Source organism: Eptatretus burgeri, chromosome 14 (genome assembly GCF_056783735.1).
Source record: "Eptatretus burgeri isolate ZD-2024b chromosome 14, Ebu_testis_v1, whole genome shotgun sequence".
NCBI lineage: Eukaryota > Metazoa > Chordata > Myxini > Myxiniformes > Myxinidae > Eptatretus > Eptatretus burgeri.
Window position 1 is genome coordinate 3,570,129 of NC_140974.1, and position 16,986 is coordinate 3,587,114.

General features: G+C 46.2%; 2 protein-coding genes across 11 annotated transcripts in view; one reads left to right on the forward strand and one right to left on the reverse strand.

The window, feature by feature from the left end:
* The window catches only part of LOC147012571 (BMP/retinoic acid-inducible neural-specific protein 3-like), a 260,934-nt gene extending 251,111 nt beyond the window's left edge, over positions 1–9,823 (reverse strand). Inside the window, exons 1-3 of one of the 6 annotated variants that reach the window (XM_085853567.1) lie at positions 9,056–9,401; positions 3,112–3,263; positions 2,639–2,905 (exon numbers count right to left, since the gene is read on the reverse strand). In XM_085853567.1, coding sequence (XP_085709693.1) covers positions 2,639–2,832 — 194 coding nt within the window. In that variant the 5' untranslated portion in view covers positions 2,833–2,905; positions 3,112–3,263; positions 9,056–9,401. Of the gene's footprint in view, positions 1–2,638; positions 2,906–3,111; positions 3,264–7,599; positions 7,989–9,055; positions 9,402–9,737 lie in introns of those variants that run through there. The other 5 variants (XM_085853563.1, XM_085853561.1, XM_085853564.1 and 2 more) reach the window with 5 other exon arrangements.
* Positions 9,824–9,964: 141 nt separating this feature from the next.
* Positions 9,965–16,986, forward strand: part of LOC147012574 (astrotactin-2-like) — a 954,475-nt gene continuing 947,453 nt past the window's right edge. For all 5 annotated transcript variants that reach the window (XM_085853556.1, XM_085853558.1, XM_085853557.1 and 2 more), the window contains exons 1-2: positions 9,965–10,274; positions 11,285–11,484. In XM_085853556.1, the coding sequence (XP_085709682.1) occupies positions 9,965–10,274; positions 11,285–11,484 (510 nt within the window). The remainder of the gene's footprint in view (positions 10,275–11,284; positions 11,485–16,986) is intronic.

A 16,986-nucleotide genomic window follows, 5' to 3' on the forward strand; every position in this document is an offset into this window, starting at 1 on the left:
AAACGTCATGGATGAGTTATGAAAAAACTAGGTGGATGAGTTGGGTAAGTGACAAGAACAAGCCAATTAGATTTTGGTTCAGGTCTGAATCCAGATCCAACCTATCAATGGGATACAAAACGTAAACTCTTCAACCTGGTGGAGGTACGTACTCTTCCGAGTGTTGTTCTCGTTTTTTTGTTTCAATGCTGTATAAACAAAAGGAGTGGGCAAAGATCTCACCAACTGAAATGATGTATGAATTGCTCACACTGATGATAATAATGAGAATACTACTTTATTGTATTTTCTGCCAATGGGGTCTTTCGACTATTGAGAATCAGTACCGGCTAGTGGTGTTAAAACTTAATGAACGCCGTCGAGAACAAGAACATGATGTCATCAACACCACAGTGGGGAGAAAAAAAAGAGAGAGAGAGAGAGAGAGAGAGAGAGAGAGAGAGAGAGAGAGAGAGAGAGAGAGAGAGAGAGAGAGAGAGAGAGAGAGAGAGAGAGAGAGAGAGAGAGAGAGAGAGAGAGAGAGAGAGAGAGAGAGAGAGAGAGAGAGAGAGAGAGAGAGAGAGAGAGAGAGAGAGAGAGAGAGAGAGAGAGAGAGAGAGAGAGAGAGAGAGAGAGAGAGAGAGAGAGAGAGAGAGAGAGAGAGAGAGAGAGAGAGAGAGAGAGAGAGAGAGAGAGAGAGAGAGAGAGAGAGAGAGAGAGAGAGAGAGAGAGAGAGAGAGAGAGAGAGAGAGAGAGAGAGAGAGAGAGAGAGAGAGAGAGAGAGAGAGAGAGAGAGAGAGAGAGAGAGAGAGAGAGAGAGAGAGAGAGAGAGAGAGAGAGAGAGAGAGAGAGAGAGAGAGAGAGAGAGAGAGAGAGAGAGAGAGAGAGAGAGAGAGAGAGAGAGAGAGAGAGAGAGAGAGAGAGAGAGAGAGAGAGAGAGAGAGAGAGAGAGAGAGAGAGAGAGAGAGAGAGAGAGAGAGAGAGAGAGAGAGAGAGAGAGAGAGAGAGAAAGAAAAAATAGATGTTAAAGGATCTTCTGTCCTATAGGGATAGGATTGAAGATGGCCATGGTGACAACAAAAGGTTGTGGCCAAAACATTTCTGCATTGCAATGTAAGGGTTGGGGTGGTGCTTGATGGAAGTTGTGCAGCAATCGACTTCTAAACTTTATCTGAACTGTGTGGTTGGATGAAAGTGCATGTGGACTCAAAGTAATCTAATGTCAGATACCACACAGTATGGTCCGATGTCAGATTGTACGGTTCCGTGTCAGACGGCACGATTGGGTGTCAGACTGTGCAGTTTGATGTCAGGTTGTGCCTGGAAGTCAAACAATGACCGGATGCCAGACCGTGAGGCGTGATGTCAAATTTTGATTGGCTGTTAATACTGTGTGGTTGGATCTTAGTCTGTAGGAATGGATGTCAGAATATGTGGTCGGATGTCAAACTGATTTTAAGCACTGGAGCTCGAGTTTTGATTGCCAGTCTCGTGATTCTGAGCATCATCCTGCAAACTACAATGTTACAGTTAATATTTATCTTAAAGGGAGTTATTTTCCTTCAAGAAGCTAAAATTATGCTTTTTTGTCATATATTTGTCTTGGATAGGTGATAGTGTTGGTGTGCTGGGAAAATATGAGGGTTGTTTGAATTTATATTTAATTACAAAAATAACCGTATTTTATATCGAACCTTTTTGTCAATGGATACAAGGTGCTGAATTAAACTACATTGTCACATGAAAACACATGCTGTTCTAATAATAAATTCGGAATGCTGAATTCGACAAAGCTGGCAATCATGTGACTATCTTGACAGTCCCATGACGAGATACATACTGTATATATTGTCCGTCAAACAGGAGATGTGAGTTAATTTGACAAAAACACAACTCATTAATCGCATTCCATGCAATGAAGATGCTGTGTTACAATCACAAAGATCAAACATGTCCATTTATGTAAATACACCAGGACCGGATGTCATTTGATATCAAGTCACCAATGTGAACAATAGCTAAACATAGGCTCACTGAACACGAACCTTTGCAATCCATACTAGATGCATCAAAGCTATCATTAAGGTCAAATGGATAAATGCACTTTAGGCATCTATCAGGTGAATGACTGACTATCAGGTAAGACTAGGACCTGGAAGGGAGGAATGATGGTGGGGTATGATAGAGACAAGGGAGGGTAAGAATATATGAAGGAAACATCCAAGAGTAAAGTAATCCACGTTCTATTATCAACTCTACGAAAGAGTACTTGAGCGCAAACTTTGGCTCGGACTCTCGAGCAACCAGCATATCCTTGGAGACACCACAAGATTGAGTTTTATGATTACAAAGTGATGAATTCAGGCCGATCGGTGGCACAATATTTGACGATCTGTATTGTTGAGCTGCTAATGTGCCCCTTCCACCATCGTTAATCAAACACAAGTGGTAGAAAAGTCACAGTTTTGTAAATCAACATTCATAAGCCATTCGAATGGTTCGATCCAAAGGCTTTGCAGATAGGTTCATAATCTGGATGCAGCTGAAGGCGGCATTGAAGCGTGCATGGACACAAGGATAGGGTGCACAAAATTCAGAAATGGAAAGAGAGGAGACAGGATGAAATCGCCAAACATGTTGGACAGGTATCCAAACCGACCTGTGGATGCGGTAGCGATTGCTGTAACCCTGGCGTGCTCGCTCTGCTGCGTACACAAAGTCCCGCGCACAGTGGAAGGGGCCACGGTCTGCCCACAACCAGTCAGAAGTCCCTTTCCCACGGCCCTGGCGCTGATCCGCAGGGCAAACGAGCCACACGGCGAGCAGCAGCAGCAAGGCGAGCCGCCGCCTCATACTCTTGCTCTTGGGGCACAGACCTTCATGCTGCGGTCATCATACGGCCACTTGGAGGGTGCCGGATCTTGACCTGGGGGGAGTGGGTGTGGCATCCCATGTAATGTACTGCACCCAATATGTGTCGCACCTCCGTGCTGTTACCAACACGTTGCCAGTTACCTTCCGAGCTGAAGATATTAGAGTTACTGCGCTGGAAAGCATTCCCATGGGATAATTGACGCACATTCAACACCAACAGCATACAAATACTTGCGAGTGAAAATGTACCATGCCTACCACTTCCCCCAAACCACCATCCATGCAAAAGGACCCGATCGCCACAGCCTCGACATCCGGAACAATCAATATCAGGGAGGGGTGAGGGGAGTGTGGAATGGATGGTCACACACGGCGAGGGCCTCGGCGGGTGGTGACACGCTGCGCCTGCACTGGGAAGTCCAACAAACGAGCAGGGGGAAAAAAAGAAAGAAGCATGTGGTGAGAGACAGTCGCAGTGAGAGTGAAACAGAGGATGATTAGTGGCAGTACCTCGGTCCTCTGCTTCAAAAAATGTCGGTATCACCCCTTAAGTCTGACATTTTTCCCTCCTCTAAGTCCAACATCTCATTCCTTCGTCAGATGGAGCGGCATCATTGATCTCAAATGCATCACAGATCCAGCATCTTGGACCGCCATTCTATGATACTATTATGCACTATCTGTCCAAACAGGATGGGTATCACGGATTTTACTGTCATTCGGCTGGTGTGACTGATCTCCACCCTGTAATAACTGAATAACAATTAAACCTCTGACCATTAAAACCAGTTAACTGTCCTCAAAGTTTTTACAAAAGCTTACATCTAAATTCATTTTTGCATTGCCGTTCCAGGATGAAGATGTATTTTAAGTCCAGGCATAGTCTTCGTGAGCATGGAAAGTATATTAGCATAAAACATTTGTACATCATTAGGCACCGCTGACCGAGGTAGAATCCCAAAGTGGGCAAACTGGAGAATATGTGACGTTGGTGTGAAGAAAGGTCATTTGGAGGTCATGAAGAAAGGTCAGTGGGAGGCTAGAGAAGGTTAAGGAAAATTGAGAAATGGATGGGTTGGGAATGGCAGAGGAGGGTGAGGAAGAAAGACAGGTGCGTGCGCAGAAGGTAAGAAGGATGCAGTGGAAACATCTAAAAGAGGTCCATACTTGTTGACCAGCCAAAGGCAGAAGTATGCAATGTTGTATTCGTTTTCACAAATTAATGTCAACACCAAGTCTTTGGCAGCAGGATTAGATGTGATGTCATGTCAGCAAATAAATAATTAATGGTTTATTCAGGAAAAGTGAATTTAAATCTAGGCAAGAGCAACCAGATTTAAAGCTATACGGCAGATCGGAGGAGAGGACAGAGAGAGGGGAGGAGCGAGAGAGGGAAACAAATATGGAGGATGGAAGGGATAGAGGGAGAAGGAAGACAGCAAAGTAAGGAACATGCAGAGTGAGAACCATGTAGAGTGAGAGCCATACAGAGTGAGAACCATGCAGAGTTTTGAGACGTGCAAGGTTCAAGACGAACAGAGCTTGAGACATGTGGAGTTGGAGACACGCGGAGTGAGAGACATGAAGAGTTTTAAGACATGCAGTGAGGGACATGCAGAGTAAGGACAATGCATAATTAGAGACATGCTGAGTTGGAGATATATAGTGTGAGGGACACGCAGAGTTGGAGATATGTAGTGTGAGGGACATGCAGAGTTGGAGATATGTAGTGTGTGGGGCATGTAGAGTTGGAGATATGCAGTGTGAGGGACATGCAGAGTTGGAGATATATAGAGTGAGGGACATGCAGAGTTCGATATATGTAGAGTGAGGGACGTGCAGAGTTTGAGATATGTAGAGTGAGGGACATGTCGAGTTAGCAATATGTGGAGTGAGAGACATTTCTAGTTGGAGATATGTAGAGTGTGTAGAGAGACATTTCTAGTTGGAGATATGTAGAGTGTGTAGAGAGACATTTCTAGTTGGAGATATGTAGAGTGAGAGACATGTCGAGTTAGCAATATGCAGTGTGAGAGACATGTTGAGTTTGCAATATGTCGAGTGAGACATTTCTAGTTGGCGATATGTAGAGTGAGAGACATGTTGAGTTAGCAATAAGTCGAGTGAGAGACATTTCTAGTTGGAGATATGTAGTGTGAGAGACATGTTGAGTTAGCAATATGTCGAGTGAGAGACATTATTTTCTAGTTGGAGATATGTAGAGTGAGAGACATGTAGAGTGAGGGACATATTGAGTTAGCAATATATAGAGTGAGAGACGTGTTGAGTTGGAGATATGTAGAGTGAGAGACATGTTGAGTTAGCAATAAGTCGAGTGAGAGACATTTCTAGTTGGAGATATGTAGTGTGAGAGACATGTTGAGTTAGCAATATGTCGAGTGAGAGACATTATTTTCTAGTTGGAGATATGTAGAGTGAGAGACATGTAGAGTGAGAGACATATTGAGTTAGCAATATATAGAGTGAGAGACGTGTTGAGTTGGAGATATGTAGCGTGAGAGACATGTCGAGTTAGTAATATGCAGTGTGAGAGAGATGTTGAGTTAGTAATATGTCGAGTGAGAGACATTTCTAGTTGGAGATATGTAGAGTGAGAGACATGTCGAGTTAGCAATATGCAGTGTGAGAGACATGTTGAGTTTGCAATATGTCGAGTGAGAGACATATTGAGTTAGCAATATATAGTGAGAGACGTGTCGAGTTGGAGATATGTAGAGTGAGAGACATGCAGAATTAGAGACGTGTAGATTGAATACAATGCAGAATTAGAGATGTGTAGAGTGAGGACAATGTAGAGTTAGAGACGTGAAGAATGAGGACAATGCAGCGAGTTAGAGACGTGTAGAATGAGGACAATGCAGAGTTAGAGACGTGTTGAGTGAGGACAATGTAGAGCGAGAGACGTGAAGAATGAGGACAATGCAGAGAGTTAGAGACGTATAGAATGAGGACAATGCAGAGTTAGAGACGTGTAGAGTGAGGACAATGTAGAGCTGGAAACGTGAAGAATGAGGACAATGCAGAGAGTTAGAGACGTGTAGAATGAGGACAATGCAGAGAGTTAGAGACGTGTAGAATGAGGACAATGCAAAGTTAGAGACGTGTAGAGTGAGGACAATGTAGAGCTAGAGACGTGAAGCATGAGGACAATGCAGAGAGTTAGAGACATGTATAATGAGGACAATGCAGAGTTAGAAATGTGCAGAATGAGGACAATGCAAAGTGAGAGACGTGCAGAGTTGGAGGAGATATGTAGCATGAGGGGGATGCAGAGTTGGAGATACGTAGAGTGAGGGACATGCAGAGTTCGAGATATGTAGAGTGAGGGACATGCAGAGATTGATATATGTAGAGTGAGGGACATGCAGAGTTCGAGAAATGTAGAGTGAGGGACATGCAGGGTTTGAGATATGTGGAGTGAGGACAATTCAGAGTTCGAGACGTGTAGAGTTTGATATGAGATATCCTTTTACGTAATCTTCACAAAGTGAGAGATGAGTGTGGTGATAATACGTGAGTGGTATGTGATGCAATTCGGATCGTGATGTGTGTGTTGTGGGTGTGAAATGGGTATATAGAGAGACGGACATGTCTCGATGGCAATATATGGAGTGAGAGACATTTCTAGTTGGAGATGTGTCGCGTGAGAGCCATGTTGAGTTAGCAATGTCATGTGAAAGATGTGTCGAGTTGGAGATATGTAGAGTGAGGGACATGCAGAGTAAGAGACATGTAGAGCAAGTACAATGCAGAGTTAGAGTCATGAAGAGTGAGGACAATGCAGAGTTGGAGACGTGTAGAATGTGGACAATGCAGATTTGTAGACGTGTAGAGTGAGGACAATGTGGAGTTAGAGACGTGAAGAATGAGGACAATGCAGAATTATAGACGTGTAGAGTGAGGACAATGCATAATAAGAGACATGTTGAGTGAGGACACTGCAGAGTTAGAGACGTATAAAATTAAGACAATGCATAAGAGACGTGTAGCGTGAGCACAATGGAGAGTTAGAGATGTGTAGAGGCTGGATAATGCAGAATTAGAGACATATGGAATGAGGACAATGCAGAGTTGGAGATGTGTGGAGTCAGGACAATGCAGAGATTTAGAGACGTGTAGAATGAGGACAATGAAGAGATTTAGAGACGTGTAGAATGAGGACAGTGAAGAGATTTAGAGACATGTAGAAGGATGACAATCCAGAGTTGGAGATGTGTCGAAGGAGGAAAACGCAGAGTTAGACACATGGAGAATGAATACAATGCAGAGTTAGAGATGTGTAGAATGAGGACAATGCAGAGTTAGAGATATGTAGAATGAGGACAATTCAGAGTTCGAGACGTGTAGAGTTAGAGACATCGTTTTACGTGATCTGCACAAAGTGAGAGATGAGTGTGGTGATAATACGTGAGTGGTATGCGATGCAATTAGGATCGTGATGTGCGTGTTGTGGGTGTGAAATGGGTTCAACTTTACTTCTAAAACTGTGCGCGTTCCATCGCCACCACAATCCCCCCACTGTCCCAAATGCCGAAGCAGTAGATTTCTGCCTTTCTTTACCATCTGCTCCCCACCACCGATCTCAGGTAACCTCCACTCTACCCTCCCCTCCCCCCTTCCTCTGTGTCTTTCTGCTATTTCAAAGGTCTGTCCCGTACGAGCGAATTCGGACCTTCGGGGTGAGAGTCGCGATTTTACAAGAAGCGCAAAACGATGCATTCAAACCTTAGGATAGAGAAGAGACGTAGCGTCGTGGAAGAATGTACGTTTGAACTCCGGAGCAGGCTGGTTCCAATTTGCCGATTAATTGGCAAAGACAACAACAATTGTCACCGAGATGAGATAGCCTCGTTAAAGTGGGGAGGCCAGTGAGTCAGTGGAGAGAATGAGAAGACGATTGAGATCATGGCAGTGTGAAGGTGATCAGGAGAGGCGGGGTTGGGGAACGGGCACAGAATTGAAATCGGCTGCAGTGTTGTGCCTGGGAGACATTGGCTGTACATAAAAACTACAATGCTGCATTGAGAACCACCGTGCTGCGTGTGGAACCACCGTGCTGTGTGTGGAACCACCGTGCTGTGTGTGGAACCACCGTGCTTTGTGTGTAAATGTGCCATGCTGTGTGTAAACCACCATGCTGTATGACTGCCGTGCTGTGTGTGGAACCACCGTGCTTTGTGTGTAAATGTGCCATGCTGTGTGTAAACCACCATGCTGTATGACTGCCGTGCTGTGTGTGGAACCACCGTGCTGCGTGTGGAACCACCGTGCTGTGTGTGGAACCACCGTGCTGTGTGTGGAACCACCGTGCTTTGTGTGTAAATGTGCCATGCTGTGTGTAAACCACCATGCTGTATGACTGCCGTGCTGTGTGTGGAACTGCCGTGCTTTGTGTGTAAATGTGCCATGCTGTGTGTAAACCACCATGCTGTATGACTCTGCCGTGCTGTGTGGAACCACCGTGCTGTGTGTAAACCACCATACTGTATGATTCCGCTGTGCTGTGTGTGTATGTGCCGTGCTGTATGTAAACCACCATGCTGTATGATTCTGCCATGCTGTGTGGAACCACCGTGCTGTGTGTAAACCACCATACTGTATGATTCCGCTGTGCTGTGTGTATGTGCAGTGCTGTATGTAAACCACCATGCTGTATGATTCTGCCATGCTGTATGTAAACCCCCGTGCTGTGTGTGTAAAACCCCTTGCTGTATGATTCCACCATGCTGTATGTATGCCCTGTGCTGTGTATGAACCCCTGCCCCCCCATGCTGTATGTATGAACTACCGTGCTCGTGCTATGTAAACCCCCGTGCTGCGTGCAGAAACCCCTGTGCTGTATAACCCCCCCCCTCTCTCCTCTATGCTCATGCAATGTAAACCTCCATGCTGTGTGCATGAACCCCCACCCCCCATGCTGTGTGTGTAAACTGCGTGTAAACCCCCCGTGCTGTATAACTGTCCCGCCCTCCGCCCCCACCCCGTGCTGTGTATGAACCCCCGTGCGGTGAGTGTAAAACCCCCAGTACTCTCTCTAACCCTCCCTTCGTGCTCGTGCTATGTAAACTCCCGTGCTGTGTATGAACCCTCGTGCCGTGTGTAACTTCCGTGCTTCCTGTGGTGGAGCGAAATTAAAGTCCATGACGGACGCACGAACTTCGAACCCATTGAACTCACTCACCCTCCCGGAGCACCTCACGAGGCGCGGCCGCGGTGATGTTTCCACCTTGAGGGAAGGTCCATGGGGGCCGAAAGCTCCTGGATCTTTTCACTCCTTACCTCCTCTCTCTGTCTCTCTCCCCTCGCTCTCCTGTACGCACGGCGGCGCTTTCCGTCCGAGCAAACCTTAATGTGTCCACCTGATATCCCGAGTGCTCACGCCACGAACCTAACAAGTGCGTACACACACAGCCTCGGAGAAGCGTGCTCCGCACTCCCGCTGCTCCACATCTCGGTGCCGACGAGCGATGTCCGCGGGCGGCGCGCGCACTGCTCCTCCCGCCCCTCCTCCCTCGCGCCGAACCTCCCGCCCCCCTCCCGCGCCCCGATCCTCCCGCCCCCCTCCCGCGCCCCGATCCGTCCGAGCAGCCTTATCGGGGAGATGAATGACGAGGACGCATCTCTCGTGTCCGTGGCCGTGGCGCCTCGCGGGACTAGATGCAGCTTTTCTCAGCGTCAGCAGACTCCGCGCGTTCACCCAATGACTCTCAGCCTGAGGAGAATTTTTTCCTCTTCATCTCGCGAACCCTTCGATAATTTGTCCCCTTCCAATCGCAGGCTCTCGCCTCTCTCTCCTCATCAACATTCCCTCACACGGACACCGCGAGGGGTAGTGCCGCACTCACTCACTCACTCTCACTCACTCCGATACGTGCTGCAGTTCCTCTCTTCCCTCTCCCTCTCAGCGCGCCCCGCGGTGCCTACACCCGATCGCCGACGCGTTTGATCCATTGAGGTGATCGCGCGGGAAACACGTTCCACGTGCCGGGCGGGAGCTCGGGAGGGGAGGAGGCGCTCACAGGGAGGAAGGGAGGGCGGGACAACGTCGCTGCGGAGCGAACAAGGAGGACGAGACGCCGGAGCTCAGGCGATGGCCGCGCCCGCTCTCCGCACGGCTGTGCCGTGCGTGCTTGTGCTGTGCTTTTGCTTGACCCCGCGATCAGTCGCTTCGGCCGGGTCTCGCGGACACTGCAAGTCCCAGACGGTGACCGTGTCCACGCTGCCCATAATGCGCCACAACGACGTGGCCCTCCGCGGCCTCGACCCGCGTGATGCTCCCGCCGCCGCCGCCGCCGCCGCCTCTGACTCGAAGCTGTTCCTGTCTATCCGGCACGACCTTCCCGGCGAACTCTCGATCGCCGATGATCTGGAAAACACCGAACTGCCTTACTTCGTGCTGGGTGAGCCCGGCGGGGCTACCGGCTGTGCGATGCGTAAAGCCCGCACGCACGGCGCACGATTCGTGCTTGTTTTCCACAGCATCGTACTGTGTGCGTTTTACGGTGCCACGATGCCTTATGCTCCGTGTAGGGGAACGAGCATTCTTCTTTCCCTCTCGTCCCAAGTGGGGTCATTTGCCTTCCCAGTGATGCGCAATGGACCGCGTGACGTCACGCGTAACCTAGTAACCCAGAAGGCCGCGTGACGCCTGACTCGTAACCGTTGTAACGCCGATATAACGCGATAATATAACGAAAATAACGCCCGTATTACGATTATATCAGTGTATTAACTTGAAATGCAGCGGTGTGTTCACTGTTCAGTTTGCAAGAATCTTGTAAACCGCTCGCCATGTGGCTTAAGCACTATAGCAAGCATCCCATTAGATAAGGAACGGGTGGCTTGGCAAGCGCTAGCTATCTCCTTGTAAGCTGAACACACCCCGGGTGTTCCAGCCTTTTGGGGGCTCAACTTTGGTGAAACTCAGGCTGAATTCCCCCATGAAATCATCAAAAGCATCACACAGATCGCTGCAATCATTTTCCTTTCTCACCCTTTGGTCCCATATACAGTATGTCTTCAACAAAAAGGTCAAAGTGTGCGAATTCGGTTCTTGCTTTTGCTTCGGAGAAAAGTTACATTTATACAAAACATTTCTGTCCTCTTATCACACTCTATATGCTTAACTCCTCTCTTCACTCTTGTGATCTCCTCTGCCTCTTGATTGTTCATCATCAACATCATCATCATCATCATAATCATCATCATCATCATCATCACATTCTCTTTCACTCTCCTTTAAATAATCTTTCACCTCTTGCTTCATTCTTTCTTTGTTTCATTCCTCCACATTTGACCTTGTAATGACGACTCAAGCTCATTGCAGAGTTATACTACACGTATACATTTTATGACGTATGTGAATTCCGCACAGTAACTTGATGTCATTGTTCATCCTTTCATTATTCAGAGATTTCTGGCCCAGCACTGGAACTTGGCAGTGTACATTGGCACCAACGATGGCTGGAAAACGGCACTCTGCACTTCCACGTGCTGCAAGAAAGCGTCGCGTTACGCATAGCCGCCGCCGCTGCAGCTGGAGCATCCACAGCAGGTCCAGATACCCTGCCTACAATTCCGCAGCGTCACGTCCTCCACGTGTCTATCATGGTAAGAATGTACGAAAGAGCTGTTTGACACATTCAAGTGGCTTACTATGTATAAATTCAAACATCTGTGATTTAGTCATGTTGAGGGAAGAACAACACAGCCTCTGTCTAAATCACCATTTATATTCATTCATTCATTCATCGATTCATTCATCCGTGTGCAGCACATGGCTGCTGGTTTGCGTTATTGCTGGGATTGCTGCTGTGCTACCGACGGTACATTCCTATCTTGTAGGTTACGAGCAGGGGTTTGTCATTTGTTTAAGGTGCAGGCAAGAACTCTCCTACTCTCCACGAAAGACACCGTGGGATTATTTAACATCCATCAACGACCTTTGCTGACAGATGCATCCTCTGCCTTCAGGTCGTTACAATGGACGCGGGCACATGGCACACATCGATGTGTCGTCCTGCATGTAAAACACCAGGGTGACACTTATAGCTGGGCCACAATTCCAACCCAGATGAGATACGTCAGACAAGTGGGTGTACTACATCTAGGCTATCCAACTCGTGCCATGATGTATAGGTCATAGGATGATGAATTGATTCATTATGCTCCAAAGGAAGATGCAAAACTGCTATTTGGGACCATCTGAATATTCGTGGATCGGTACAATGACCTGCAAAAGTATTCACCCACCACCCCCCACTCGAAAATTTTCACACTTTGAGGCCATCTGAACTTATTTTATGATCCTGTTCAATCAAACTTAATATATTAAGTCTTCACAAGCTATTTCAGTGATAAAGCTAAAAAATGCAGATAAAATGTGAACAAGTAGAGGTACGTTTAAAGTACACCGCCCCTTACCAAATAAATAAATAACATATCTCCCAGTGTGCGACATTGCCAGGGCACCTTCGGCGCTCCGCAATGCCACTGTGCAGCACATGGAGATGGAATCGGGAGGGGTGGTGTACACTAATTGATTGATTAATTGCGCATTTAAAATAAATAATACTAAAAAAATAATCAATTTTTTAATCAATTGGCTAATAGCATACCTAAACCATCACCGTTTCATCCGAATCTGTAACTTTTTGAAAATTAATGAATTGAAAAAGTAAATAATTAATCGATTAATTGATTAATCAGTAAATCAAAAATCCCCTGTATAGCCAAATCACTTGAACACTGTCATGTCCAAATATCAGCTTCGTAGCTCAAAAGGTGCCTGAGACATTGCCCAGATGAGAAAGAAAAATGAGTAACTAATAAATCGAAAATAATTAAGTAATTAATCAATTAATTTATAAATCAAAAAAGATAAACTTCTCTTTTTGCCAAAGCACATCCTCACTTTTGTCCCCAAATTTCAGCTTACTGGATCAAAGTATGGATGAGATATCGCCCGGACAAACAAGAAAAGAAACGGAGTAAAAACTATACATGCCCTTCCTTCAGCACCTGGCGATGACGTCATGCATCACCTGGATATGGAATTGAAAAGGAGCGGTGTACAAGTCAGGTTAACAGAGAAAATCAGATAATTCTCAGTTGTATAAGTATTCAAAACCCTTTCCCTAATTAACCCGAAATTTCAACAGGAGCAAATTGTTTTTTTTTTTGAAAGGTTACAAAATAAGTGTAACAATACAAACATGGGAAGCGACGATGGTTTGCGGGCATGATTGAACAATGCCACGATAGGTACAATTATGTTAGCGGAAGCTTTTGAGGAAGCCCTACCGTAAAAACCTATCTCTTCCGTCAAAATTGACCAAATCAAATCGGATTTTTTTATATTTTGTACTGATGGACATTACGCACAGCTTCTAGGAAATGAAATTGCAAGAAAAAAATCGAGAAAAAATAAAAATAAATAAAAAAGTTCAAGTGGGCGTGGCTCCACCCACAAGGGGCGTGGGATGCCCCTCATACAAAAAGACACTAGACCATGATATCTAGCTTGTGTCCAAGTTTCATCAAGATCGCATCAAACATCACGGAGTTATGCTCTGGAGAGTCACAAACAGACAGACAGACACACAGACACAACGAAAATAGTGGTCACTGCTGGCGCCCGCGAACCAATAGGTTTCACCTGTACGTGTTTAACTGTCGCGGTTTAACTTAAAAAAAAATTAGCTCTCACTTATCCAAGGAGTTTTAAGGTGCAACTCACTTGGTCAATAAACAACACAAACGTTAAGACCAAGAATAAAATAATAAATTCCAGGTTACCAGAGAGAGAAACAGCTGCAGTTTGCCTAGCAGAGGGATGGAGTACTGTATGAGGTGATATTGAGTCATCTGCAGAAAGGAAGAGAGTGGTTTTACACAGCATCGGAGAGGTGGTTTGTTGATGAGGAACAACACTTGGCCCAGCACACTGCCGACAAAACTCAAGCCTCCAATGAAGAGAGGGGAGGAGAGGATTCCTTTCATGGCAACACGTTGGATGCATAGGAAGTCAGAAGTCCAGGAAGGAATGCGGCTTTTTATGCGATAGGCAGAGAGCTCGGTTGAACAAAAAAGGAGGCAAGACTATGTCAAAGGCCCAGGATATGTCCAAAAGATGGTGCTGGTCATTTTAGAAAAACAGAATATGCAAAAATGTTGCCAATTTTGAAACCCCTCCATATTAATATGCAAGGAAAGTGCAATTGTCATCATGAGTGGGTACCCTTCTCAAGCAATGTGCTACGGCACATTCTTGGAAATGCATTATATAATTTCTGTCATTTTCGAACTAAATTTTTATTGATCACAACATCATATGATATATATATATATATATATATATATATATATATATATATATATATATATATATATATATGCATACATATACAATATACATACATGTCCATACATAAATATACATTACATACATATGTGTGTATATATATATATATATATATATATATATATATATATATATATATATATATATATATATATATATATATATATATATATATATATATATTTTTTTCGGAACAGTGCGATTGTTTTAACAACATAAAAAGCTTCACTCAAAAACAAATTTGTGTTTTAATGTCGACTAAGAACAACGATTTATTCGTGGAATTCTTCAATTCAAAGGTAATTTACTTGCTGAAAGGTAAACGTGCAAACATTGGTTCAGTTTGAAAGCCGATTTCCTTGAATCCTGATTTAGCACGATCCTGTTTTTTTTTCGCAATGACATTTTATGGACCTCAACGATCGCATTATAACAGGGCCACACTGTTGTTTATTGTCATTATGAGGTATTATGTACTGTACAGTTTACATAATTGTATGTGCTATTATTATACGAGGCTACATCACTCGGCGATAGGAATATTTCAGTTACATTTTTTTTTTTCATTTTTTTTTCCCAGAGCTGGCAGATCCGTCGTATATGCGATCCGTCGTCACCGGAACGTCGTTAAGCGGCGCATGACTGTATATATATATATATATATATATATATATATATATATATATATATATATATATATATATATATATATATATACATACATACATATACATGTTGTTGGTCATCTTTCGGCTGCTCCCATTAGGGGTCGCCACAGCGAATCATCCCTTATGATCTGCATACTGATTTGGCACAGGTTTTACGCCGGCACAGGTTTTACGCCGGATGCCCTTCCTGACGCAACCCTGGTCGCCTCTTACGACACAGGGATAAGGATTGGGTTTCACCATGATTCCAGGATGCCCTACACCCTCTCATAGCACGGCCCAGCGCAGAGCTCCCGTCCTCAAGCGATCCTCCAACCCAAGCCTCCGAGTAGCCGGATTACAGGGGCATGCCACTACACCCGGTTATATACATATACATATACATATACATACATACATATTTATATATTGTTGTGGTTACCAAATTCGCAAACCACCATTCAGGTCCCTTAGGTGAGATATCTCGGTAAGTACATGTGTAGTTAGGCCCAAACCCATTGTCTAGTGGGAATACATGTCATTTATGCGTGCTGCGACTCTTCAGGATAGCCGTTTTTCTTTTACTATCTTTATTTTGGACCAACCGCCATGATTACCACCACCAACCACCACATCAACCACCCACCGCGGCGCCGCTTCACGTCACACCTCGCAACCGTCGCATCGCCACCGTTCTTGCGCCGCTTGTGGGTACCGGTGTTGGACTCGTGCAGGGCGCGTGCCGAACAGCGTGTACAAAATCACGGATTTTGTGCTTCAAAAACGACACACGCCCACTTTTTGCCGTCCAACCGGTGAGCGAGGGGCGATTTGGCCCCGCCTCCAGGGCGTTGGAGGGCGATCGATATATGCAAATTTATGGATCAAAAAGCATTCACACCCACTTTTTCTCGGGCCAATGGGGAGCGAGGTGAAAGGTCGAAGGGAGGGGGTCAAAGATGAGAGGGCGAAGCCACGGGGCTGATATAAGCGACCGTGTTCGTCAGTCCAGTGAGTAGTAGAGTCGAGAGAGAACAGAGAGTTAAGACTTCGCGGGCGGTGGAGTTGGCAAGAAGGAGCTGGTCGTCATGTGCGTTGGAGTCGGAGCAAAGGGGACGGAGCTGTGGAGAGGCGGCGAGGGCAGACGAGGGGGTGCTCGCGTCGTGCAGGGAGCTGCACCCCAGGGAGGCCGACAGCGCGACCTGGCCGAGGTGGAGACGCTCGTCGCGGGACAATAGAAATCCTCTACACCCCGAGCATCAGCAACTCCCTCCTGTTTCCCCCCGCGCTGAGATAGTGCGACCAAGGGGGCCCCTTTCCCACCCCCTACCAGACACTGCCCGCGAGGCCCGCGGAGTTGAGGCACCATCACCGCTCCGCGTCTCATCACCAGACGGGTAGGCCCGACCCGGTCTCGGCCTCAGGCCCGCCTCATCCTTGAGGGTATTCTTTTCCTTGGTTTTGGGTATGTGTTGTCGGCGCCGTCTGTGAAGTAAAATTGTATAAGTGTTGCCGTGTGCTCGCGTAATCGGTAGTAGATCTGCATTGTCGCATTTGCTTTTTGTGTAAATTGCATTGTGTTTTTTTTCTTTTCTATGTGCTTTTGGTGGAGCTGTATATGTGCGCTTTCTGTTCATCGCGAATAAATGTGCTTTGTGTTGAACTGTTTCCCGCTTCGCTTCGTCATTTCTTTCATTGAATCCTCATCTTGCTTCACGTAAAGGGTTGGTAGTGGGCTGAATACGCCCGATAATTAATCGAACCGTCGAGGTCGACGATAACACCGCTCGGTAATCCCGATAGTACGGAACGGGTCGCTTAAGTGGCCCGTGTCCGAAGTCGACCTGCGGCGAGGTGCGATCGCCCGGTCTACCCTCCGCGTGGGTACTTAGGTAGGTCGAATTTGGCGAGCAACCCTATCCCACGCGGGGGCTGATTGGCTCGATCGCGGTGAGACCGAAAGGTCCACCCGTGACTGGTTCCCGGCGTTAGTCCGAGAGGGTCACGACTGGATTGTCCGTCCGGTGGGCGACGTGCCGCGATTCGAGTTACGTGGCCGTCAGCACGCCGGCGGGCGCGAATCCGTAACAATATATATATATA